We start from the raw sequence: 27324 nt of genomic DNA on the forward strand, positions 1-27324 counted from the left end.
AAAACTATTTATTTTGCTGCGGAAATCCTAGGCACTAGAAAAAAAATGAAAATGAAAATAAAGTCAGCAGTGAGAAGAAAATGGGCAAAAGCCAGGGGAAAATTGTATAGTGCATAGATGCTTTTGGATACTGTTTAAAGGGATATATCATACTCGACACACCTATTTCTTGGGATTATAGAGGTAACTGGCATTAACTCAGAGGCAAGCTGTGAGGACATGGATTCTGAAGATAGTTCTGCCTCTGCTTTTTGGATGAATGAATGGTGCTTAACAAATTTTTTTTTTAATTGAAGATGGATTAATAGTTCTTGACCTTTGCTTCTAGAGGCTATTGGTCAGTGAAAACATCCAAGTCTTGAGTAGAATTTGCCCAAAGGGTCAAGCTGATTTTGGTGCTGTGTTTCCCAGATTGACACTAGGAAGAGAGCAAAGAAACGGAACTCGAAAGTGGTCTGACTGGATTTTACACTGGAATGAAGAGAGACCTTATGACTTTGGGCAAGCCACTTTATCTGAGCTTGTTTTTTCACCTACAAAATGCTGATTACATTTACTCATGGTTATATTTACCTTTACAGTTTACAAAACTCTTTATTTATGACAATCCCATGAATAAAGAGTGTAAGAATTGTTATTTCCATTTTACAGATGAGAAAGTTGAGGTTCAGAGAGGTAGTAAATTACCAGATTCACATAGTAAGTGATAGAATCAGGACTAGAAGTCTTCTTTCCACATCATCACATTGACTCAAGGGATTGTGGTGAGGATCAGATGAGACTATGTATGGAAGAATCCTTTTAATTGAAAAGCTCATATAAATATGACCTTTATCTTCCTTAGTGTCCCACTTGAGGGCAGTAAATCACCAGCCTGAGTTACTCTTTTGCAGCTATTGACTTTCCCCAAAGTTTTCAATAAAAGCTGGCTGATACATTGCAGTATTTTTTTGCCTGTACTTTAGAGCTTTTCCCCCGGAATGAGACAATCTTTTATGTCTCTATTCTTGAGGTTAAAAATGCCCAATGATTATGGACACCCTGTGGGTGAAGAAGGACATGAGACCGTCACTGATGCTCTGAGACCATCCAATTTTTGATATCCTGATTATTATCAATAAGTCAACAAGTATGAAGTCCCTACTATATGCCAGGCTGTGTGCTTAGGTATGAGGATATAAGAACCCAGAACAGGGCCTAAGCAGTGACACTGAGATGTGGAAGTAATTGGGAGCCCTAGCTGAGAACAAAGGAAAGATGCTCAGTCTTTATTGGCCCTTGGGTACTTTTGTCTACTTAGCTTGGCCAACATTTGAGATCTAGGGGTTGGACCAGCAGGCTTAGAACAAGAGAGCACACTAGTTTAAAACTAAGATCCATAGAACAAGGAAATAAAGAAATAAGTCCAAAAGGGACCAGCATTGGTGTCCCTGAAAGAGGCAGCTTTTTTATCATGGACTAAACTGGAAGTTTGTATATGTTAACCCCCCTCTTGTAGCTCAACTCCATCCCCCCACCAACCCATACCACTAGAAATACTACATATAGAAATACTATATATATATAGATAGATAGATATATAGATAGATATATTAGAAATACAGTATAATTAGGGATACTTTAAAATGCAAACATTTGACTTTACTTGTTATCTGGTGTGCTGCCTACCAAGGCAGTGGCTTGAAGCACTATAAGCCCAATTCAACTTTGTTGATCCTTGCAGAAACCTAAATAACATGATACCACTTCCTTATGAACACCTATTCATCCTTTCTGGTCCTTAGTCCCACTTAATCCTTAGTCAGACTTAGTGTTCCTTACAGGGATCCTTCAGTCAAATTTCTTTACAAAACTGAATTTATAAGCTGATTGACAAATAATACTTCCATATACAATGTACTTCACCTTTGAATGCATTAAATTAAGTTTCATTGCAAATGTGCAACTTTCATCTTGTAGATACAGCTTTTGCTGTATTGAAATGTATCACATTGAAAAACTTCTGACTTGGACCTCATGGTCCCAGTATTCTGCAGGGGAAGGGAATAAGTATTTATGTAGCTGTGCCAGAAACTGTGCTAAGGCTTTTCCACAAATATCTCATTTGATCCTCACAACAACCGTGTAAGATATTATTATATTATGAGGTAGTAATAATATTATGGATATATTAAGATCCCCATTTTACAGTTGAGGGAACTGAGACAGAAGTAAAGTGACTTGTCCAAGGTCGCACAGCTAGTGTCTGAGGCTGGATTTGATTTCAGGTCTTCTTGTTTTCAGGCTCAGCATTCTATAGCACCACTAGCTGCCTTCTTCAGAGAAACAAACGATCAGAAAGGCAAGTAGCATCCTTCAAAGAGGCCAGAGTATGTCAGATTTTCAGGGGAGAATGAGGTAATACAAAGCTGAAACTCAAGGAAGGTAGCTCACATACTCAGAAAAGGACGAGTCATTTCTTTCTGAGAGTTTAGAGAGTAGGAAAGGTTTGCTGAACAGAGCCCAAGATGATAAAGCTGGCTAGCTAAAAGTGGGTGCTGGCTGGGCCACAAGTTCTAGCATGTCATGTTGAGGGCTGGAGAGGAGAACAGCAGCTTTTACCAACCAATTCTTTAGCACAGGAACTAAAAATGTGTTGGTATCAGGGCCCAAACTAAGAAGGAAGTTAGGCAATACAGACCAAAGAAAGTGGACATATTCAAGAACTTGTAAGCTACAATATTGTAACCTTTTAGCAGGTTACTCAGTTACTTTTCTTCCCACGCCACCTCCATCCCCAGCTCTCAAATTGAATGTATGCTAAACCCTGCTTATACGTGTGTGTGTGTGTGTGTGTGTGTGTGTGTGTGTGTGTGTGTGGTGTCTCTCCCATGATAGAATGCAAACTCCTTGAAGCAAGGACTATTTGGCTTTTGTCTTTGTATCATAAGCCTCATCAGTCTTTCTTCAGGCTGACAATTTTATATTGCTAATATAAATTTTAATATTTTATTGATGTCTTTTGTTTTTATAGCACATTTTCCTCTGTATCCCTTTCCTCATCTCCTTTCAGGGAGCCATTGCTTAAAACAAACTGAATATATGTGTGAGTGTGTGTGTGTATGAAAAAAATTTCTGTAAAACTAATCAGTGTATCAAAAGTCTGACATTACAGGCAATGTACCACACCTATTATCCCCACCTCTACAAAGAATTAGAGGGAGATGTCTTCTCCTATCTCATATTTGGGGCCAAACTTGTTCAATATAATTTTGTAGCATTCACTTTCAGTTGTTTTCTTGTTGTCATTCTATTTGTTTCCATTTTGTAGTCATTGTGTATATTTGTTTTCTTGTTCCACTTTACTTTGTATCACTTTATATAAGTCCTTCCATGCTTCTCTGAATTCATCATGTTCATTGACTCTTTCAAAACAGTAATATTCTATTACGTTCAAATCCACAATTTGGTTGGTCATTCTACTTGGTTTTCATTTCTTTCCTACCACAAAAAGTGCTGATTTAATATTTTGGTGTGTGTCTGGGCTTTTTGTCATCGACTTTCTTATCAGCAACTTGGTAGCCCAGTAGATAGAAAGCTGAACCTGGAGTCAGAAAGACCTGAATTCAAATCCAGCTGCAGACACTTATTAGTTCTCTGACCCTGGGAAGTCACATAACCTATATTTGTTTCAGTTTCCTCAACTGTAAAATGAGGATAATAACAGCATCTACCTCACGGGATTGTTGTGAGGATCAAATTAGATATTATTTATAAAGAATTTAGCAGAGTGCCTGGCACTTAGTAGTTACTACATAAATGTTTATTCTCTTCCATTAGGATATTTGCCTAGAGGGAGAACCTCTGGGTCAGTTACTGATGAACATTTTGGCCACTTTGCATAATTCCAAAATGCTTTCCAAGATGATTGGACCAATTCATAGCTCTGCCAAAAAGGTATTAGTGTGCCCATCTTTCCAAAACTCCCCTTCCCAACACTAACTACTACCATTCCTTATCATTTTTGCCAATTTTCTGGGTGTGAAGTGAAACTTCAGAGTACTTTAAATTTGCATTTCTCCAGGTTAATATTGGTAATAATTTGTACTGTTTATTGTATTGAAATGAATTTCTATAAGGGTTCTGAAGTTTAAAAATATCTAATATTCAATCAACAAACATTTATTAAGTGCCTACTACATGCTCAGCACAGTGCTAAGTGCTGGGGATACAAAAAGAAAAAAAGACAATCCCTTCCCCCAAGGAGCTTACAGTCTAATGAAGGAGACAATATGCAAAGAAGTATCTATCTATACATATATATACATATATACATATATAATAGGATAAATGGATAAAATTAACAAAGGGAAGGCACTAGAATTAAGAGGAGTTGGGAAAGATTTCCTGCAGAAATGGGATTTTAGTTGGTACTTATAGGAAGCCAGGGAGATTAGTAGTCAGTGTAGAGGAGGGAAAGTATTCCAGGCATGGGGGACAGTCAGAGAGAATGCCCAGAGCTCAAAGATGGAGTGTACTCCTTGTACAACCAGGAGGCCAGGGTCACTGGATTGAAGAGTATGTGTCAGGAAGTAAGGTATAAAAAGACTGGAAAGGTAGAAGGGTCCTAGGTTATGAAGAGCTTTGAGTGCCAAACAAAAGATTTTGTATTTCATCCTGGAGGCAATAGGGAGCCACTGGAGTTTATTGATTAGGTGGAGGTGAGTTGTGTGTGACAGGATTAGACATGTGCTTTGGGAAAATCACTTTGGTGGCTGATTGGAACATGAATTGGAGTGAGGAGAAACTTAAGGCAGGTAAACTCAGGAGCAGGGTATTGAAATCAATAGTCCAGTCATGAGGTGATGAGGGCCTGCCTCAGAGTGGTAGCAGTATCAGAGGAGAGAAGGGAGCATATTTGAAAGATGATACAAAGGTGAAATTGACAGACCTCAGCAGCAGATTGGATGGGGGGGAGGGGCGTGGTGAGAGATAGGGGTCCAGGACAACACTAAGATGCAAGCCTGAGGGACTGGGAGGATGGTGTTACCCTCTACAGTAATAGGAAAGGTAGGAAGTAGGGAGGGGAGAAAGTTTAGGGTAAAGCATAATGAGTTTTGTTTTGAACATGTTTAGTTTAAGATGTCTACCATTTTTAGTTTGAGATATCTGAAAGGCAGCTAGAGATGTGAGATAGGATGTCGGCAGGATAGGTAGATTTGAGAATCATTAGCATGGAACTAGTAATTAAATCCATGAGAGAAGAGAATATCAAGGTAGTGTCAAAGAGGTCAAGGAAAATGAGGATTGAGAAAAGCCTATGGATCTGGCAACTAAGAGATCATTTGTACCTTCAAGAGAGAGCAGTTTTGGGGGCAGCTAGGTGGTGTAGTGGATAGAGCACTGGCTCTGGAGTCAGGAGGACCTGAGTTCAAATCCCACCTCAGACATATAACATGTACTAGCTGTGTGACCCTGGGCAAGTCACTTAACCCCATTGCCAAGCAAAAAAGTTTAAAAAAAAAGAGAGAGAGCAGTTTTGATGGAATGATAAGGTCTGAAGCTGGATTATAAAGGGCTAAGAAGAGAATAAGAGGCTAGAAAAGAGAGGTACCTGTTGTAGACAGTCTTTTCAAGGAGCAGAAGAAATGTAAGACAATTGTGGGGTTGGAAGGATCAAGTGAGAAGTTTGGGTTTTTTTTTTCAGGATGGGGAGGAAATGAGCCATAGATAGGGAGAGATTGAAAATAAGAGAATTGGGATGACAGAGGGAACAGTCTGTCATAGGAGTTGAGACCGAATGATGAAGAGTATGGTTTAGTAAGTGAAGGCAGAGGGAGAAATGAAAAGTCAAGAGGTTATTGTCAGATAAGGGGATTTTCAAAAATCTTGAACATGGAAGTGATATTTTAAGGGTGATGGCAAGATCAGGGGTATGACCATATTATAAATGTCTTGGTATGATCATTAGCTTCTAATATCTGAAATGCTGTCGGGTGGAAGATGTGGTAGATGTTCTGCAGGTCCACAAAGAATAGGACTAGGACCCATGCAGCTCAGAGAGGGTGAGGGAAGGAGTCTATGCTTTCTGTTTTAACTCATTGTTCTTGCTAATTGATTGTTAAACCCTTCAAATTTGGTTCCTTCTAAACTCTGAGCTCTGGGATAAACCCTGAGTGCTTGAACCTAGTTATGGTTCTAATTATGAGGAGTCAGACTTTGCCTTAATAGATCAACAAGCACCCCTGAAATATACCAAATACTGTATTAAGCATTACAGATACAAATCAATCAGCAAGCACTTCCAGTGCTTAGCACATAATAATCACTTAATAAATGCTTTTTTGAGTGAAATATATAATAACTATGTTTTACATAATTGATAGTATATACCAGCATATTTACATGTGTACATTTATCCACATATGATATATAATCTGTATTATATTCTAATAATTATTCAAATTTCAAGGAGTATGACTTCTCTAATCAGAAAGCTAGGAGATTTGGTAGCTTAACATGGAGACATTGGGTGTAAGACCTGAGTATTCTCATGAGGACGTATAAATGGGGTTTATGAAAGGCAAGTGTTCTGTTTGTACCCTTTGCACCACATTTACCCACTGCTAATGAATCTTAAACCATCAGCTAGATGTCCCAATGGATTGAGCATTGGACTCAGGAAGACCTGAGTGAAAACTCAGTCTCAGATGTTTACTAGCAAGTCACTTAACCTCTGCCTACCTGATTTGCCTCAACTGTAAAATGGGGATCGTAATAGTGCCTGCCTCAGAGAATTGCTGTGAGTACCATATGATATAATAGTTGTAAAGCACTTTGCACAGTGCCTGGGACATAGTAGGAACTTAATGAATGGTTGTTTCATTCTTCCCTCTTTTAAAACCCCTTTCTGTGCCCTGGGCCAGCATTCACATATTTGGACCATGGGACTCTTCCTTTCTGGTTTCCCTCATGTTGAATCGGCAGTATTTCAGAGAATGTCACCTTTGGCAACCTGATCTTAAGTCAACTGTTTTACAACTGCCTTTGTTCACGAAGTCCACCTAAATTGAGATCACTGATGCTCGAGTGTATGACATTCAGCTGTAATTCTCCAGATCTTGATTACATTCTGTCTCTAAATCTCATAATGGCCGTGTCACCAAGTGTGTCTCAAAGTCATCAGTGACTAAACTGTCTACTTAGAGTGAGATGGTTGAAGACAATCTTCATAGTACAAACTGATGCTACAAGTGCTGAAATGTTTAGTTTGCACCCAGCCTATCCAATTATCTGGTAGCTTTTTATTCTCTTCTTGCTTTAAGTAATCAAGGAATATCACCTTTTTTTTTTTTACTTAGAAAATTGTAAAGTTTACAAAGCATTTTTTCTCACAACCACCATTGAAGGGATGTCATATAAAGAAACGTGGAAGGCCTGTAGAAATGTCTGTTATTATCCCCATTTAACGGATGAGAAGACAGGTCCAGAGAGCCTATTTTTTTCATTCATTAAGTATCTTGACCAAGGTTGCCCAGGTAGTATGTGGTGGAGTGTAGATGTGAATAATATGCCCCTTCCACTAGGCTATGTGTCACTACCTGTATTTAGCACACAGCTTGGAGAGCTGCATTGGCTTCTATAGGTCCATGTTTCTCAACCGCTTTTCCTAGCAATGAGCTACAAAACCTTTGCCTCTGAGGCTCCTTTAACTTTGATGAAACCTATGATCTGATTTCTCTTGTTTCCTGCCTTGTGCTTCTCCCATCACTAGATTGCTCACCCCTGGCTCCTGATCCTCACCCCTGAAAGTTTCAGGAACTCTTAAGCTGAGGCTATGAAGGAGTGAGCTGTCTGTCTGCCTTAAAGAAGTCAGATAGTTCACTGCCCCTCCCCCACTATAGTTTTAGTTGGGAAACGTAGCTGAGTGGTTTATAAAAAAAAATAGGCAAAAATTCTTTGATTTTGAATTGTGAAATAGCAGGTAGGAGATTGTAGTGGAGCCTACATCACTGTTCAGGGGATGTAAAGGGGGTTGTTATGAGAGAAAACAATCTTCTTATAGGCAAGGGAGAAATGGAAGGGGTCGTTAGATTCAGTATTTCAAGATAGCAAACCTTTTTAAAGCATCTGTTTTGAATAAGGCCTTGAATGCTATGTGAGAAATATAGAGGTAGATACTACACAGGGCCTGATTTGGAAGAACTTGCTCTCTAACAGGAAAAAAGGCATGTACACAAATAACTATGACGAAAAAGAGACTGAGATTTGCAAAGGAAAGATCCATGCAAAGTACTTTGGACAAATTGAGGTGGAGTAGATCAACTGCAAGAAGCATCATGATTCAGTGGGTAGAGAGCTGGCCTTCGGATCAGGAAGATCTGGGTTCACATCCTGCCTCTGATACATACTTGCTGTGTGGCCCTAGACAAATCACTTAACCTCTTCATACCCCAGGCAATGTCCAAGATTATAAGTTGCAACGCAGGTATTAATCTACATTAATAGTGAGAATTTACTCACACCAATGAATTCACAAGATCCAGTAAAACACACACACACACACACACACACATACACAATTATTTTCACTTGGTGAGGACAGAATAGGGTGAAGGGGAGAGGGAAAGGCTCATGTAACAGGTGATACTTGAGCTGCTCCTTGAAGGAAGAGGAGCATGTCAGCCAAAGCATAGCAATAGAGTACATATTTTAAAATGTAAGGTCCAGACATCCATATTTAGGTGCCATAAGTAAGCACCAGGGATGTGTTGTTTCAGGAAGTGGTGACCTTTGATGATGTTGCTGTGTATTTCACACAAAAGGAGTCAGAGTGGCTGGATCCTGCTGAAAGGTATCTCTACAGAGAGGTGATGCTGGAGAATTATGGGAACACTATGTCCCTGGATAAGAATTCGTCACTAAGGTGCCTTTTGCTAAAGTGCCTCCATGAGAAGAAATTCAAGAGCCACATTCAAAGGCAATTCAATTAAATTCAATAAACATTCACTAAGTGCCTACTATGTGCCAGGCACTGCAGTAAGCTTTGGGGATTAAAAGAGTCAAAAGACAGTTCCTGCCCTCATGGAGCTTACACTCTAATGAAAATATAGGTTCCTTTTGCTATCTTTCTGTGTTCTCCTGGGAATTACATCAAGGATCTAATGTCTTCATCCTGGTTCTGTCACTGATTCCCTGGGACTTTGGGCAAATGTTTCCCCTTTTGGCCTCATATTGGTCCTTATGCCTGACTTTCAATGTGAATTGGGCTCTAGTGAGACTGTCCTTGATGGTGACATAGTTAAATCATAAGAAGGAATAGGTTTAGGAAGAAAGTTAGCTTAAATTTGAACATGTTGAGTTTGAGGTGCTTGGATACCCAAGTTCTTTGAGCAATTGGAAATTTGGATCTGAAACTCAGGGGAGAGGTCAAGGTTGAAGATCTAGTCAGTTGATCAGTCAACTAGGATTTATTAAGTGCCTAGTTTGTGCAAGGCACTGTGCTATACACTAAAATTACAAAGAAAGGTTAAAAAAAAACCAGTCCCTGTTCTAAAGGAGCTTATAGTTTAATGGAGACAATATACAAACAACTATGTACAAACAAGCTATGTAGTCAAAGGGAAAGGACTAAGATTAAGGAGCACTAGGGAAAGATTTCTTGCAGGAGGTGAGACTTTAGATGAGATTTGAAGGAAGCCAAAGAAGTCAGGAGGTGGAGATAAAAAGGGACAGGCATGAGGGACAGCCAATGTCCAGTGAATTCACTCAGAGTTTAAAGCATAAGTGCAAGGAACAGCAAGAAGGCCAATGTCTATAATAGAGTTCCATCTCTATTTCTCTTTATTTCCTAGTTCTTTGAAGCTTTAACATAAGGGAGGAGAGAGAGAGAGAGGGAGAGAGAGAGAGAGAGAGAAAGTTAGCAAAGCAAAAAAAAAAAGGTAGGAGGAAGAGGCAAGTCTTATAGCTCCTGTGCTCTTCAGAGGTTCAAACTGTCCTCTTTGTGTTGGGGGATGCCCCCGTCCTGCTCACCAGTCCCACCCCCATCTCCGGAGCTACCAAGTGCAATTTCAGCAACAACTACTTTCCAAAAGCTCCCCTGCTGCTTTCTCTCAGAACAGCTTTCAAAGCCTGGGGGGAATCTCTTTTATTCTGTGGATATATACCAGGATAACAATCTGACAGGAAGACTGCAACCGTGGGTCCCCATCATCTCCTTGGGTTCCCTGACCTTGGTTCTGCTCCTGCTCCCTGTCCTTGGCCACTTGTCATAGCACTTCTTCCTCTTGTATATCACCTCCTTGAGAGTCCCAAACAGAGTTGTTTTAAGAGTGCAGAGGGGAGAAGCTAGAGGGGCAAAAAAACGGACTGTACCTTGCCTTCCTCAAACCTTCAGGATTAGTAATCCCTAGAGGAGGCCTGAAAGGAAAAATCTGTCAAATCGCAGAGGAAACAGCCCACCAGAAAGTAGGAACAAAGGTGACTGAACTGGGGCTACCCTCCTTCTGAGGCTGTCCTTTCCACAGCAGAGAGGAGGTTCTATGATCATTCCTCCAAGGCACACCCTGACAGAGGTCCTGGGCTCCAGATGAGGCAACATCCTTAGGGATGGGAGGGAAGAGAAGAGGAAATACTGAACTCAGTAAGATGGCCTCCATTGACTGGGACTCCCTTTAACTCCCTATTTTTTCCATCCTAGGTCATCTGTCTCTAGGGGGCTGGGGGCTGGATGACTGATCAAGCCTGTTTCTCCCTATTCCTCTCTTCTTTTCCCTAGTTTATGGCCCTTTTCCCCAAAGGCTATTCCCCCTACCCCATCCCCCTTAAAATATTTTTTTATTCAATCATGAAACAAGCATTTATTAAATGCCTACTGTGTGCAACATTGGCTCTGCTCTCAAAGAGTTTACAACCTAGAATAACAATTTGCCAATTTTGTGTCTCTAACCAGATGGAGTGGGATATTCCCTCCCAGCCCCCCTAGTAGAAAAAAATAAAAATAAGACTCCTACATTCTTGTCTTAACCCTCAGCCCCTTGTCTAAATCAGAAGACGTAGCCTGGGCTGCCGAGCTCTATGGTTCCTAGCGCGTCCTAGAGCGTCCTAGAGCGGAAGTGCGGGGAGGTGGGGCCCGAGGCGACAGAGAGCCAGCGGAAGTGCGGGGGGCCGAGGCGAGGGACGATCGCGGCACTTCCTGTCTGCCTGTGCGCTGGCTAGGTGGCAGCTGGCGGGCGGTAAGAGAGCGGGGCTAGGTGGTGGAGTGGGCGCGGGCCCCCTCCCTCCCCCCACCTCCACACCCTCTCCATCACCACCACCACCAGCATCCCCCAGCCCAGAGGGCCGACCCGGGGTCGGAGTCGGGAGGGCCCGGCTGAGCTTCCTGCGTCACACCGGCCCCGGTCCTTGTAGTCCTAGCCATCCCCGCCTGGCGGCGACTCTAGAGAGCAGCCCGGCTACGGTCGGAGGCTGTGGACTGGTGAAAAGGTGGGACTGTCAGTCTTGCAGTCAGCTAGCATTAATTAAGCGCCTGCTGTGTGCCGGGTGCTGTGCTAAACGCTGGGGCCACAAAGAAAGGCGATGACAAACGGTCCTCTGGGTCCTCTGCCCGGGGTAACTTGGCAGCCTGGCAGGGGAGACAGCATGCAGACCCCTCTGTACCAGCCAGATGTGTGCGGGGTAAATCGGGGTAGTCTGGGCGTTCTTAACTTTTGTGTGTGGGTCCTGAATCCCTTGAGAAGTGCGGTGAAACCTATGGACCCTTTCTGAAAGTAATGTTTTTAAGTACATAAAATAGAGGATTACAAAGGAAACCGTATGGGAATACAGGTATAGAATTCTTTTTTTTTTTTTGGTAAGTTCTTGACCAGACTGCCGTAGATGATGGTTAAGATCCCTTCTAATTCTAAATTTATGCTCCTATACTCTGAAGTCAGTTAACTTTATTGGTCCTCAGTTTTTTTCCAATGTCAGATAAATTGGTTAGACTGCAGTAAAATTGGTTTCCCTTTGTAATCCTATGCATTTTATGTATTTAAAAATAATCATTCTGAGAAGGGGTCCATAGCTTTCACCAGTCTGCCAAACGGGTCCGTGACACAAAAAAGGCTAAGAACTTCTAGGCTAGATGATCTCTAAGGCAACTAGGTGGTACAGTAGGTAATGGATGAATGAATTAAATATTTATTAAGCAATACAAATAGAAAAGTAGGGCAGTCCCTGCTCTCAAAGCCCACATTCTAATTGGGGAGACATCACATGTAGGTTTCAGCTGCAAATTAGATTGAAAGGTCCTATGGTCCTTAGGGTGTAGGGGCAAAGGAGATAGTCATTCTGTTTCTTTAATATCATTTTTTTTTAAAGTCGTTTTTCCCCATGGCTGTTGAGTTCAGGGTCCTGGGCTGTCACTATCAGAATCTAAGGGGAGATGGTGGTCAAGGTGATAGTGGTGGTAGTGGTTTGACTTGCCTGGCAAGTCATTAGATAGAGGGCTGAGCTTGAAATGAGGAGGACCTGAATTTGAATCCTGCCTCATTCACTTATTAGTTACTAGCCCTGGACAAGTCATTTCACTTCTCCCATCTTCCAGTTCCTCATCTGTAAAACAAGCATAATTATAGCACTTTCCTTGTAAGGTTGTTGTGAAGTTCAAATGACATAATATGTAAAGTGCTTTGTAAATCTTAAAGTACCATGTAAATATATTCTAATTATTATTTTTAAGGTCCCTTCTAACTCTGGATCCTCTGATGTAGTATAATCCTTTTATTTTACCAAATAAATCAGGTTGTAAGTAGTAGAGAGGAGGTTTGAATACATGTCCTCTTTTATCAAATCTAGAGTTCTTTTCTGATTGCCACACTGTCTTTCAAGTAGGAGATCAGGGAAAGGAAGAAACATTTATTAATCATTACTTTGTGCCAGGCACTGTTTTACAAATATCTCATTTGAGGTAAGTGCTGTCCTTATCCCTATTTTATAGTGGAGGAAATGGAGGCAAACAGGGGTTAAGTGACTTGCCTAGGGTCACACAGTTAGGGTTAGACCAGATTTTAATTCAAGTCTTGCTGACTTTAGGCCCTGTGTTCTGTCCACTGCACCACTATCTGCCTATCAGGCTTAGATTAGGAAAGGCCTTATGTAGAAGATGGTGTTTGAACTGAATTTTACAGGAAGCTGTATTCGAAGGGGAAGAGGTAAGGTGGGTATTTAGGGAAGAGGGGAGGTTGAATATTTTATGTAAGGAATAGCAAATAGACCCTTTTTACTGGACCATAAAGTATGTAAAGGGGTGTAATATAGGCTGAAGCCAAACTGAAGGATTTGAAATGGCAAACAGGAGCTTTTATTTTATCTTAGAGGCAAAATAGAATTATTGGAGGCTCTTTGGGGAGTGACATGATTAGACATGGCTTTGAGGATATCACTTTTGAAGCTCTGTGGAGCATGGATTAAATAAGGTAATATGACAAAATTGTCTAGGAGATCCTTGACTAAGTACTGGCTACCAGTGATGCAGAGATAGGAGAAAACTGCAGTTTGTTATGCTAAGAATGAAGGCTACACTGAACACTTAGTATTAAATCAGTGAGCCCCAAGCAGCAGTTTTAAGCTACCTTATATAGATTTTGAATACATAAGTAGGATGGGTACAATAGAATTTCAAAGAGCAGCTGGAGAAGATAAGGATTTACACTTTAGAGATGAGATGGCAGAAGGGGAAGATCTGTGTTAGAAAAAAAACAGGATATGAGCCAGTTAACACAGGAGCTGTAGTTGCTATCCCATACTTGGTTTTACAAACTTTAACATGGTATGTAATGTGCTTGTGAAGTAAATGGCAATAAGAAGGTTAAACTAGATATGTTTTTATCACAGTACTCCCTTTTCATCTATATCACATTTGTGTATCTTAGATCACATTCATGTTCATTCTGTCTATCACTTCTTGGGATATCTTCATAAAATTTTTGGCAAGCATTTCTAAAGACAGATGCAATATGATTGTTAATACACAGGGTTTTCAAAACTTCCTTAATCCAGCCTGTGTATTTTACAGCCAACCCCAAATGTCCCAGGTATTCCTTCATGTTTAATGTGTTCTAGTTCTGTTCCTAACTTTCAGTTTAGTTAAGATAATTGGAAATAATGAGGATTTGATCAGATACATGGGTAACATTCAGCTCCCATCAAGGTATTAAATGTTTGCAAAGTATGCTTTACGCTATGCCACTGATTCTGTCCAAGTTTCAAAATCAAGAGATCCTTCCTGTGGCTATGGGTGTCTAGTTTTAGAAGTTAATCTAGTCCAGACATTTTCACAAAGATGCTGGAAGTGGACCTTACACTGGGTTCTTCGAAGGGAATTTTTTTCCTATTAGCCGGGAAGACAATCCAAAGGGGTAGACAATCTAGAAGAGGTAGTCTGGCCAGATCCCATATCAAGATTTGACCAGGAATAACCAGACAAGAATTATCCGAACTGGAAAGATCCCAGAATGATCGCTAACTCCTCAAAGTTAAATGGAGGCTTCTATCAGATTCGTATGGTGCGTGGTAGGGATCACTCAGAATTTGTGTCAGACCAGACTAGTCCCAGGACGAACCGTATTTTTGGCCAAGATGATACAATAAGTAATCATACAAGTTTCTTGCTTATTTTTTCTATGGGAAATAGGGTGAAGGGATGCAGGATTTGGAAGATTCCTCATCCTAGCCTGAGTACCCACCCAGAAACAGAGTAGAACCTCTCTTTAAAACATGAACTTCTTCAACCAGATCTTTGCATTTGAATCCTGAATCACAGCCCTATGCTCATCAGGGTGCTGGTGCAACTGCTTGAATAGCTTCCTTAGAATTTAATGACTTAGATCTAATGCAAGAGATAGGTAGATAATACAGACAAAATATGCAGGATACTAATCTGTCTCTGGTATTTTACGAATAGTGCTGCAACTTTGCCAGCCAGTTGATTTTTCCCATCCAGAAGTCTCCCAAGATGAAGTCTGCTTTATGCTTGCTAGGGGGTTGTCAGGCTGGAAATCTTGAGCTTGGTCCAACCTAGTTGGTCCTCTCTGAGTCACAGACAATTGTGACAATTGTCTGGGAGTGGGTAGACTAGGCAGTGCTGCCAACAACCCATCAGGGACACTGAAATAGGAGAAAACTGCAGTTTGTCATGGTCAGGCTCTCCTAAACACTTGATGTTAAGTCAGTGAGCCCCAGGAGCCAGTTTTAAGGTACCCTATTACATAATAAGCAGGATGTGTACATTGGAACTTCAAAGAGCAGTTGAGGAAGATAAAGATTTACACGTTAGAGAAGAGATGGCAGAAGGGGAAGATCTATGTCAGGGAAGACGGGAAGCAAGCAGCTTAACCCCAGAGCTGTGATTGCTTCCTCAAGCTTGATTTTGCCGACTAGTGTGGTAAATGATAGGCTTATCTTAAGTAAATGGCAGTAAGTCAGTTAAGTCAGAAATGTTCTTATTGCAGGAGAAACTTCAGAGAGTGAGGCCAATTAGGAGACTAATACAGTAATCTAGATGATAATTTTATTCTCGCAACAACCTTAGGAAGTACATGCTATTAGTGTGTCAGTTTTATGATTGAGGAAACTCAAGCAGACAGGTTAAATAAGTTGCTCAGAGTCACACAGTTAGTAAATGTGCAAGTCTGAATTTGAACTCAGGTCTTTCTGACTTCAGGCCCAGTGCTTTCTCTACTATAGAGAGCTGCCTCTGTTGAAAATGATTCCAAGGTTGCAAACCTGAGTGACAGGAAAGATGATGGTGCTCTCAACAGAAATAAAGAAATTCTTTAGAGGTGAGTTATCATTGGGAGAAGGTAATGAGTTCTATTTTGGACTTGTTGAGTTTGAGATGCCTGTGGAATTTCTGATTGAAAATAGCCCATAGGTGGTTCCTGACACGGAAGAGAAAGACTAGGGCTGGGGATATGGATTTGAGAATCATCTTTATTTTATTTTCTTTTTTAAATAGTTTACTTATTTTTTAGTTTTTAATGTACATTTCCATAAGATTTTGAGTTTAAGATCCCCCCATTTTCCCCCCCACACGATGGCATGTAATCTGACATAGGTTCTACTTATACATTCATATTAAGCATATGAATATATACATTAGTCATGATGTATAGAAGAATTAGAACTAATGGGAGGAACTGTGAGAAAGAAGAAATAAAACAGAACAACTAAAGAAAAGGAGAGCAAATAGCATGCTTCAATCTGACTCCATGGTTCTTTTTCTAGATGTGGATAGCATTTTTCTATCATGAGTCTTTTGAAGTTATCTTCGATCCTTGCATTGCTGAGAAGAGCTAAGTCTATCAAAGTCAGTCATCGCACATTGTGGTTGTTACTATATTCTCCTGGTTCTGCTCACTTCACTCAGCATCAGTCCATACAAGTCTTTCTAGGTTTTTCCTGAAGTCCACCTGCTCATCATTTCTTACAGCACAATAGTATTCCACTGCATTCATGTACCACAGCTTGTTCAGCCATTCCCCAATTGAGAGGCATCCCCTCCACTTCCAGTTCTTTGCCATCACAAAAAGAGCTGCTAGAAATATTTTTGTGCATGTGGGTCCTTTTTCCTTTTTTATGATCTCTTTGGGATATAGCCCTAGAAGTACTACTGCTGGGTCAAAGGGTATGCACATTTTTATAGCCCTTTGGGTATAGGAGAATCATCTTTTTAGAAATGATCGTTAAAGATAAGGTCACTAAGAGAATTTAGAGAGAAAAGTTCCGGGATAGGATCTTTTGGTACACCCTCAGTTAGGAAGTAGGACACGGATGATGATCCAGCAAAGGAGACTTGAGGAGTCTCTTTTATTAGATAGGAGAAACAGGAGAAAGCAGTGTCACATAAACTCAGAGAGTATAAAACATCTTAAGAGCATTGTCTTTACCCTTGAACATCAAAAGGTCATAGATTTATAGCTGTAAGAGGCCTTAGAGACCATCCAGTCCAATTCTCTCGTTTTCTAAATGAAGAACCCAGCCCGGTGAGGTTAAATACCTTGCCTGAGATGACATAGGCAGTATGTGGCAGAAGAAGTATTTAGACTCAAGCCTTCTTATTCCAATCCAATACTCTTTCTGGTTTACTGTGCTGTCTTACCACATTTGCAGTCTTGTTGGGGAGGTAAGATATGAAAACAGATAAAGAAAAGAGTAATTATACAATTAAGTGATAAGATACTAACTGACATTTATGTAGTGCTTTAAGTTTTTCAAAGCACTTTACAAAATTACCTTTTTTATTGTATTTGTTTTTAATTTTCAACATTCACTTCTATAAGATTTTGAATTTTAAATCTTCTCCCACTTCCCCCTCCCCAAGATGTCATGCGATCTGATATAGGCTATACAGGTACATTCCTATTCAACATATTTCCACATTCGTCATGTAAAGAAAAATTAGAACCAAAGGAGAAAACCATGAGAAAGAAGAAAGAAAAAAAAGAGAGAAAATAGTATGCTTTGATCTGCATTCAGACTCCATAGTTCTTTCTCTGGATGTGGAGAGCATTTTCCATCATGAGTCTAATGGGATTCTTAGATCCTTGCACTGCTGAGAAGAGTTAAGTCTATCAAAGTCGATCATTGTACAGTGTGGCTGTTACTGTGTACGGTGTTCTTTTGGTTCCACTCACTTCACTCAGCATCAGTTCATGCCTTTCCAGGTTTTTCTGAAGTCCACCTGCTCATTATTTCTAATGGAACAATAGTACTCCATTACATCCATATACTACAGCTTGTTCAGCCATTCCCCAGTTGATGGGCACCCCCTCAATTTCCAATTCTTGGCCACCATAAAAAGAGGTGCTATGAATATTTTTGTAGATTTACATAATTACCTTATTCAGTTCTTACAGCACCCCATGAGGTAAATATACAGGTATATTCTCTAAATTTTACAAATGAAGAGACAGACTCAGAGGCATCAAAATCAACATTTAGCACCTCTTAAGTGAAAGCCCCTATACTGGGCTCTGCTGATAGGAAATAAAGTGATCTCGGCCCTCAAGAAGATTACCTGTGGACGTTGCATGTACACAGATAGAATATAAGTTAATAACCTGCCCATAGTCACTCAGTTAATAAGTGTCAGAGTCAAAATTTGAACTCCTGTCTTCCCAACTCTTAACAGCATTCTTCCCACAATTTTATATGCCTTTTTTAAGAGTAGTGTTTGTTAGAAGTGATAACAATTTTTCCTTTAGGCATCAGGAACAAGTCTAAGCAGAATAGCTAAAGACTAAAGGAAAGATAAAAGAGAGCCATTTCTATAGCGTTCCAAAAGTCTTAGTGCAGTTTTAGGTTACTAAAGCTTAAAAACTGCATTAAAACTTTGGAGAGTATTGTATGATATTACATGCAGAGATACATACTTGCAGTGTAGAGTAATACAAGGTTTGCATCTAAAGGGATTAAGGAAATTGACAGAACTAGGAGAATAAGGAATCCTTAGTGTCCATAGCTACTAAAAGAGGAAAATCTTACACATTTCTTCAGACTAGAATTCATCTTTCTGGAGGTTACTTCATTATTATTTTTATTTATTTATTTTTTTATTTATTTTTAGGCATTTGGGTTTAAGTGACTTGCCCAGGGTCACACAGCTAATGAGTGTCAAGTGTTTGGTCTGAGGCTGGATTTGAACTCAGGTCCTCCTGACTTCAAGGTCGGTGCTCTATCCACTGCACCACCTAGCTGCCCTTGGAGGTTACTTTAGATGAACAATTTGAATAATAAATTAATCAGTGTCTCTCTTAGCTATTCCCTCATACAGCTGGAGAATGACTTAATCTGCTTTCCCCTGCCCTGTGTCCTTGGGAGATAATTCTATACTTTGATGTTTTGGCTGAATGACAGCTCATTCTTCTAAGCTTGCTCTGTTTTTATCATCCACAGATCTCTCTCCGTCTGTGTGTAGGATCAGGAATCTTATTAGGGAGACAAGTTATCCCAGGAGTCAGTGATTGCTATCAGCTTCTCTTCACCCGGCATCCCTCTTAGACTGCATCATCAGGAAATTTTTTTTTTTTTAGCCATCTACTTCATTGTAGCATGGTAGTTAATCCCTCTACATCTGAGCTTCTCTTTTCAGATGATGACTACCTTGGCTTTCTTATGACCTGTTCTCCTTATGTCACCAGTGACCACAAATTCAATCCCTCACTGTAAAAACATTTATATAGCACTTTACAATTTTCTAGAAACTTTCTTCACAACCACCACAAGGTAATACTGTAAATATTATTATTCTAGTTTACTAATGAGGAAACCAAGGCTCTAGAAATTTAAAAGATCTTTCAGAAGCCATATAGTCTGGAAGTAGAGTTAGAACTATAAGCCTACTCTCCTCCGTCTAAACCTGTTGCTTAGTTTTTGTCTCTTTCTACAGTTGCTGTACTTTCCTCTGGACTCTCTGACTAAATTACATACTACTTAAAGACAAAATGAATAAGTATCAATATAATAGGTATATTTATTACCTTATTGACTAATAATAATAATTAAATTAATTAATTTAATTATCAATGACAAAACAATAAATAAAATAATTGATAATGATTAAGTCATTAATTATTATTAATTATTAAGTGCCCAAATCAAAATAAGGATATTATGAGTAGTCATGGTATAGCATGAAGACCCCCAGAGCCCTCAGACTAAGTATGAGTTAATGAGAGCTAAATACTAAATGAGAACTTTCTACTAGATGATCTCTAATATCCCTTCACCTTGAAATCTATCATCCCATGACTTAGTGCCTGCATGTCCTTTGGAATGTCCATAACTATATTTCAATAGAAACTGTACTATTCTGTGGCTCACCTTCATACAGCATTGTTGGAAGACAGTGTGATCAGGATGGAGCTTTGTTTCAGGGAGAAACTTGAGATCATTCAAAGCACTGTAAAAATTCTTAAAAGCGTGTTCTTCCATTTGTTTAATTCTACATAAGGCCTTTGCAGGTCGTTTTCCATTTGCAATATCTATCTGAGATATATGAATTGACAGACCAGATCTATGGATTATCTATATTATCCTCCATCTCTAGAGCCAGAAGAATCTGATGAGCCACAATGTATATGAAAGTGCTTTGTAATTATTAGTATTTATCATTGCTCTTATCCTTCAGAGGATCGCTGGTGCCTTCATATTTTTTATATGTTTTATATGTTTTTCCCCTGAAGTGAAGTGGAACTTGTCTTTCAAGGGTAGTTTCCATCCATTCCGAAAGGTTCTTGTGGTAAGCAATAATCCTGCCCATTATTTGGGATTTGGTGGGTTACGTTTTTGTAATACTACATTTGTCCTTCTGATTTTGTTATTGTAATTCTATTACAGCCGTGCCTTAATGCCTCATGGCATGGAACCAGTCATGACTTCTAAAAGCCTATTCCTGCGGTGTGCAAATTCTGGTGGTTCCTGTCAAGCTGTAAAGACTTCAAGTTCAAATCCAGCAATAGATTATCATCTGAGGACCAGCCTTGCTAAGTACAGAGGCTTATCAGCAGAAGGTTGGCCACCAAGTAATGAATATTTTCTTTCTACAGTAGCTCATGAATCTCTCTGCTAAAGTGTGAAGAGGTTGCAAGCCATATTGGTGGAGAGAATAGCTTTTGAAGTAGTGAATTCCTTATCATAACATGTTGGCATCTCATGGGGGAAGAACATAAACAGGGCAAGTGATTCATAACCTGGAGTACAGAAGTACCATGTACCTAAATAAAGAACATGAGAAATATGTCCAGTGTTAATTGACCCTTATTTATGTTTGTTAGCTTAGCAAAGAGTTGGAAGTCAGGGTATGGCCTGTTTTATTTGTATCTCTATATATGGTAACCCCCAGTAGAAAGTAAGTTCTTAAGGCCGAGAGTTGTTTATCACGCTTTTCCTTGTATCCCCAGGACCTAGACCAGTGCCCTGTTCATAATAAGCACTTTCTAAATGCTTATTGAATTGGATTTTCAGATAGGACATGAGGCCAGAAGCCTATTTAGCAGGCCTACACAATGTGCAGCTTGCCAAAGAATTTCAGGTGGCCCTCGAAAAATGTAGAGGAAAACATCCTCCACATTTTTTGTGGACCACCCGAAATCCTTTGGCATGCCCGTGGGCTGTAAGCGACCTGCAGGCCGCAGGTTATGCAGGCCTGATATACAGTATAGGAAGATAGATGGCATTTTTTTTTTCACCAAGGACTAGACCTACTAAAAACTCTATCTTGTAGAATATTCCTGAGGAAACTAGTCAGAATTCATAACAGGATGGCAAACAGCTTCCAAGTTGTCAAGTAGCTTCTGAAGACACTAAACCTTGAGTGAAGTGGTACTAGCCTGAAACCTGAGAAGGAAGCAAGTTTGGGGGCCCAGATGTGGACGATTTGTATCTTACTGGGAGTTGTTTGTTTTGGTTTTTTTGTGGGGAGGGGGACAGGTTTGACTTGCTTTATTTTTTTAATTGTTTTATTGATTTTTTTTTCTTACATTGTAGTAATTTCCTGGTATGTCCTAAACCTTAAACAAAAATGACCAAGAAGGTAATGTTGCCTAATTGTGTGTATAACATTCTTTCTCTGTAGTTCCCCACTGGAACCAGAAGAGATTCTTACAATTAATCTGAGTTCATCTGCCTTTTGTATTGCTCTTGTTTACATTATTATTGTTATTATATATATTGTGCTTATACATTAGTTTATATGAATTTTCCCATGTTTCTTTGAATTCCTCACCATTATTTCTTATGGTATGGTAACATTCCATTACATTTATATATCCCAATTTGTTCAGCCCTTTCCCAGTAAATGGGCCCCGGGGCTCACCAGGTTTTTGCTACCACCAAAAGTGCTTCTAGAAATATCTTAATATATATAATACTTTTTTTTTCTGTCAACTCTTCCTGAGATGTATGCTTATTTGTAGGATTTCTAGAACAAAAAAGGCTTTCCCAAGCCTCAGCTGTTAGTTTGAAGTTGGGAGGATAGAGAAAGCAATTCTTTTCCTTGGTCTCACAATCCTCTGCTCCATATGGAAGATTAGAGAGGTGAAGGACAGCTTTAGGCAGCTAATTACATGGTATTGGAGCTAGAACTAAATCCCGATAAAGGTCCATATAAAAAAGAAAAAAATTAAGTAGATGGAAACTAACAAGAGTAGGTAGATGTTCACATATCTTTGTTAAACCATGAACCATGAACCTCATTCTTTGCAGTTTCACCCTTACTTTCCCTATTGTGTATCTCCCTCTATAGGCCTTTATAAGTACATCTCCTTTTAAGTCACCTAAGAGATAATTGTACTTAAAAGTTTTCTTTGTGATTTTCCCTTTTGTTTGAGGTATTGGGAATCCCCAGAAAACTGGGATTATGGTAGCAGCTTGAAAACTGAACATGATATCAGTGAACTAAACTCACTGGTGGGAGAAAGGTATCCTGGTGCTTGTATTTACCTGGTCACCATGGCTGGATCATTACTGATGAATTTCATACTGTAATCTGTGTATCAGGCTTTCACTTCAAAACTCTGCCTCTGTTGTTTTACATGTAATCAGCAGTATGTTAAAATATCTTAGAAGATCTGACCTTAAGCCTGCTACTTAGGAACTCACTGTGATTTTCTAAACTTCCCTCAGATTATGTAGATCACCAGTACATGTTGTATAGATATAGATATATATCTCAGAGCCAGTTATATGTCTTTAGTCTTTGTTTTCATTTCCTATTGTCATCCAGATATATTAAAATATCCATGGATATTTTAAGCTACCTCTTGTTCTAGGTAATCAAGGAATAAGCTCTTACATAGAATGGCTACATAGCACCTTACTAAACTATAAGCTATATGAGGATAGGAATATGTTACTATGTATTACCTAAACTTTACTTTTTAGTGCCTACCTGCCATAGTACTCTGCAGTAGTATGATTAATAAAATTTAATTAAATGAATCTTTAGTTTCTGATTTCTTATCCAATCAGTCTGCTTTTATACTAAGGAAGAAGCAGTAAACCTCTTCTATGGTGGATTTGTAGTCAAAGGATCTGAGTTTGAATCCTGCTTCTACCACTGACCACTTATATGACTTTGGTCAAGTCAAAGTCACTTAACCTCGTTGGGCCTCAGTTTTCTCATCTGTAAAATGATGATCTTGGATTACATGTCCTCTAAACTCCTTTCTATATCTAAACCTATGTTGTGAAAATTCTTCTTTGATCTAAATTCTATATATACTAAAATGTTTCTTTATACAACAGGAATATGTTATTTCAGCAGTTGGTGACTTTTGAGGATGTGGCTGTGTATTTCTCAAAGGAGGAGTGGGGGCAACTGGACCTTGCTCAGAGAGAGCTTTACAGAGATGTGATGCTGGAGAATTATGAGAACCTTCTCTCACTGGGTTAGTATTTATTACTGTAGTGAATCAAACCTCTCTGGAGCTCTACCTCCTCAATGAAACAGCTTCATGAACTATTTCCAGGTCTCTGTACCTAGACTTTATTACCATGTTATCTGTGACATTACCCATTTCCTCTCATGTGCTGCCTGTATACCTCAAGCAAAGAACTCAGTTTTCTGAAAGTTCTGGCTTTCTAAAATAAATGACCATACTTCATCTCATTCATTTTCAATCAGGATTTCCAGTTTCCAAACCTGATATTATCACCCAACTGGAACAGAGAAAAGAGGCATGGATCCGAGATATTCAGGGCCCTAAGGAAAGGGAGTTCTCCCAAAATGCTTGTAGAGGTAAGTAAGTAAGAGATGCATTGGAGTCACAAGGCAATAAGAACACAATTGTTTTGTGAGCTGGTGCATAGTACCAAGGAAAGTTTTTTTCTCTGTACTCCATACTTCTCCTTTCTGTGAGTACAGGAATACCTCATCTGGAGAACTATCTCCCTTTCCTCTCTCTTTAATCTCACTGGTTGGCTGGTCACAGCCCTTTGCCAGTCTGCTTCCAGATTTAGTCCTACCCATACATTCTGTCTGCTTGGCTCCTCAGGGCTGTGTATACTTCTTCTTTTGAATCCCTTAAATCTCATCTGTTTCCTAGTTCAGTTTGACTTCAGTATACTTGTTCTCTGACTATCCCAAACATTCATGCTTTTCTTTTAGTGTTCTGTCTAACTTGTTTCCTCAGTCAAACTTTCCACCCTTTTTGTTGGACTTGTTCAGTTGTTTATGATCAGCTTATTCTCTGGCCTAGGATTCACTTCCCACTCTAATAAACACCTGGTTACCCACATGCCCAGCCTCATTCCCATGTTTGATTGCTGGGCTTCTTATAGAACTCTTAATTCTGCTTATTCCTAATCTGCATTCATTTCAGTTATGAATTCCTGTTTGTTCTCTTACAGTTTATATTTTTCTAATAAGGAAAAGAGATAACATTTGTTTTTTTGTTTGTTTCAGGTTATAAGAACAGATCCGAAAATGAAAATTTGACTGTAAGGCAAATTCCTCAAGAAGTTGAATTACTTGGAAAAGAATCAGAAAAACACCTAAAAGATGTTGCCCAGGTCCCAGACTTAAGACGAACCTGTGGCCGGGAAATTAGCTTGGAGAAGCAGATAAGAAACCACAGAGAGAAAAGACAGAATAAACTAGTTTTCCAGCAGAGGGTTCCCCAGCAAGTTTCCCCAAAGAAAACTACTGGAAGAGAGAGAGGTCGTGAATGTAATGATTTTGGTAAAAACCTCATTTTGAGTTCTAATGTAGTCACTCATCAGAGAGTTGAAAGAAACCATACATGTACTGTGTGTGGTCAGAGTTTTTCCCATCCTTTAACCTTAATTCAACATAGGAGAATTCATGGTGGAGAGAAGCACTATCAATGTAGTGATTATAGGAAGGATTTCAGTCACAAGTCACAATTCATAAGACAGCTGCTAATTCACACTGATGAGAAGCCCTATGAATGTAGAGAATGTGGGAAGTCCTTCAGTCGTAGTTCACATCTTACTTTACATCAGAGAATTCATACTGGGGAGAAACCCTACAAGTGTAACAAATGTGGGAAAGCTTTTGGCACGAATTCTGATCTTATTCGACATGAGAGGATTCATACTGGAGAAAAACCATATAAGTGCAGTGATTGTGGAAAAGCTTTCAGTCAGTCTTCAGTGTTTATTCGACATCAGAGAATTCATACTGGAGTGAGTGCCTATAAGTGTGATGACTGTGGGAGAGCCTTAAGCAGTAAGTTAAGCCTTATTGAACATTGTAGAATTCATACTGGTGAAAAACCTTTTCAGTGCCATGAATGTGGAAAAGCCTTCACTCACTTCACAAGTTTAATTTATCATCAGAGAATTCATACTGGAGAAAAACCATATGAGTGTAATGAATGTAGAAAAGCCTTCAGTCGACATTCAGTCCTTATTCGACATCAAAGAGCTCACACTGGAGAGAAACCATTTAAGTGTAGTGAATGTGGGAGTGCTTTTAGTAGAAGGTCAGTCCTTAATGAACATAAGAGAATTCATAGTGGGGAAAAGCCATATGAATGTCATGAATGTGGAAAATCTTTCAGTCGGAGCTCCACCCTTATCCAACATCAGACAGTTCATAATTCAGACAAACCTTATAAATGCAATGAATGTGGGAAAGGTTTTGGATGCCGCTCACATCTTACTGTACATCAGAGGATTCATATTGGGGCTAAGCCTTACCAGTGTAGTGTGTGTGGGAAAGCTTTTAGTCGAAGCTCCATCCTTAACCAACATCAGAGAATTCATACTGGAGAGAAGTTGTATAAATGTAATGAATGTGGGAAAGCCTTTAGTCGGAGCTCCATCCTTAACCAACATCAGAGAATTCATACTGGAGAAAAGAGGTATAAATGTGGTGAATGTGGGAAAGCCTTCAATCGGAGATTTAGCCTTATCCTACACCAGAGAATTCATTCTGGAGAGAAGCAATGTAAATGTGATAAGTGTGGAAAAGCCTTCAGTCGGAGAACCAATCTTCTCCGGCATCAACAAATTCATACAGAAGATAAGTCTTGTGAATAGAATATTTAAATGAAGTCTTTTGCTGCCTGATGATTGAACAAAGAGAAATCAAATCCAGCTCAGTTTGTGAATGTAATTGGTATTGGAGAAGGATTATCTCTGGATCAGAGTCCATTATTAATGGAGTAATATAGTAAATTGTAAAATCTTGTGAGAACAGTAGATAAGTTTTTCTTCAGTTTATGTAGCATCCAGCCCTAAGCAACCTGCAAAATATTCATTTTGTTTGAATGATGCAAGTAATGCTTGAACTGAAACCTTCCATTAGAGCTGATTCCTTTATCTTCATATGAAAATTCTAGTCTGAAAATCCCTAGGATGAAAACTAAGGGGAATATTTTACTTCTGCCTGAAAATAGTACAACTTGAATAGAATAATCTAACTTCTGTTCCTACAAGCATTATTCTGAGAGATTGTTTATCCTCCATAGGTCAAGAAGATGGTGCCACAGTCCTTGTTGATTAATGATAAAGGAATGTGGAAAGAGTAACTATAGGAAAGAGAATAATGCCTGGAATTTTGTGTGTTGGTGGCTAATACACCCATACTCCCATAGGTAATAAGTAGTTAAAACAGAACTAGATACTAGCAATCTTGATTCTCAGGCAGGTGATCTTTTAACTATATTCTTCTGCCTTTCTCAATGGTGGATCTGCACAGTATTAAGCAGATAAGTAAGAAAGTACATCTGGAAAAATCTAGGAGAGCAAAGCATTCCCCTGTTTAATTTTGTTAATGAGTCATTTCAGTAGTGTCCGACTCTTTGTGACCCTGTTTGGAGGTTTCTTTGCAAAGATACTGAAGTAATTTGCATTTCCTTCTCTAGTTCATTTTACAAATGAGGAAAGTGAGAGAAACAGGATTAAGTGACTTGCCCAAGGTCCCACAGCTAGTAAGTGTCTAAGGCCAGATTTGAACTCGTGAAGATGAGTCTTCCTGATTCCAAGCCCAGCATGGTGCCACCTAATTGCCCCTGTTCCTTAAATATTCCCCCTCATTTCTACTGGTAGATTGAGGGGAAAGATGTAAATAGAGCTACTAAAGGGAAGAGACACGTTCAATGGAAGAAATCAAGGTTGTGGTTGCCAACTGAAATCTGAAGCCAGCTTTTATCGGAAATAGATGTTCATTAATTGATTAGACCTGTTTGTAGGGAGTAGGCCGGAGGAAGATATGAAGAGGTAATTAAACAATTGCTAGATGGCTGATTGTTGTAAAGATGAGAGAACCAGGAAAGTTATTGTATGGATCTTAATTGTTTCCTAAAAGAGGGAACATGCAATGGTATCAAATGGAGC

The 27324-nt window shown here is 39.4% G+C and overlaps 1 protein-coding gene across 9 annotated transcripts; it reads left to right on the plus strand.

Annotated features, from left to right (window-relative positions):
• Positions 1 to 11148: 11148 nt before the first annotated feature.
• On the plus strand, positions 11149 to 26839 carry LOC114041411 (zinc finger protein 883-like). 9 transcript variants are annotated; one of them, XM_027859847.1, is made up of 7 exons: positions 11149 to 11213; positions 15683 to 15800; positions 20359 to 20543; positions 21508 to 21553; positions 23266 to 23408; positions 23645 to 23758; positions 24425 to 26839. In XM_027859847.1, the coding sequence occupies exons 5-7, from the start codon at positions 23270 to 23272 to the stop codon at positions 26023 to 26025; spliced, it is 1854 nt and encodes a 617-aa protein (XP_027715648.1). In that variant the 5' UTR covers positions 11149 to 11213; positions 15683 to 15800; positions 20359 to 20543; positions 21508 to 21553; positions 23266 to 23269; the 3' UTR covers positions 26026 to 26839. The 9 variants fall into 9 exon arrangements, with proteins under 9 accessions (XP_027715648.1, XP_027715647.1, XP_027715644.1 ...); XM_027859846.1 differs by having other exon boundaries at positions 20359 to 20531; XM_027859843.1 differs by lacking the exon at positions 21508 to 21553.
• The last annotated feature ends 485 nt before the right edge of the window (positions 26840 to 27324 follow it).

This window comes from Vombatus ursinus, unplaced genomic scaffold, assembly GCF_900497805.2.
Source record: "Vombatus ursinus unplaced genomic scaffold, bare-nosed wombat genome assembly UNPS02014173.1, whole genome shotgun sequence".
Classification (NCBI taxonomy): Eukaryota; Metazoa; Chordata; class Mammalia; order Diprotodontia; family Vombatidae; genus Vombatus; species Vombatus ursinus.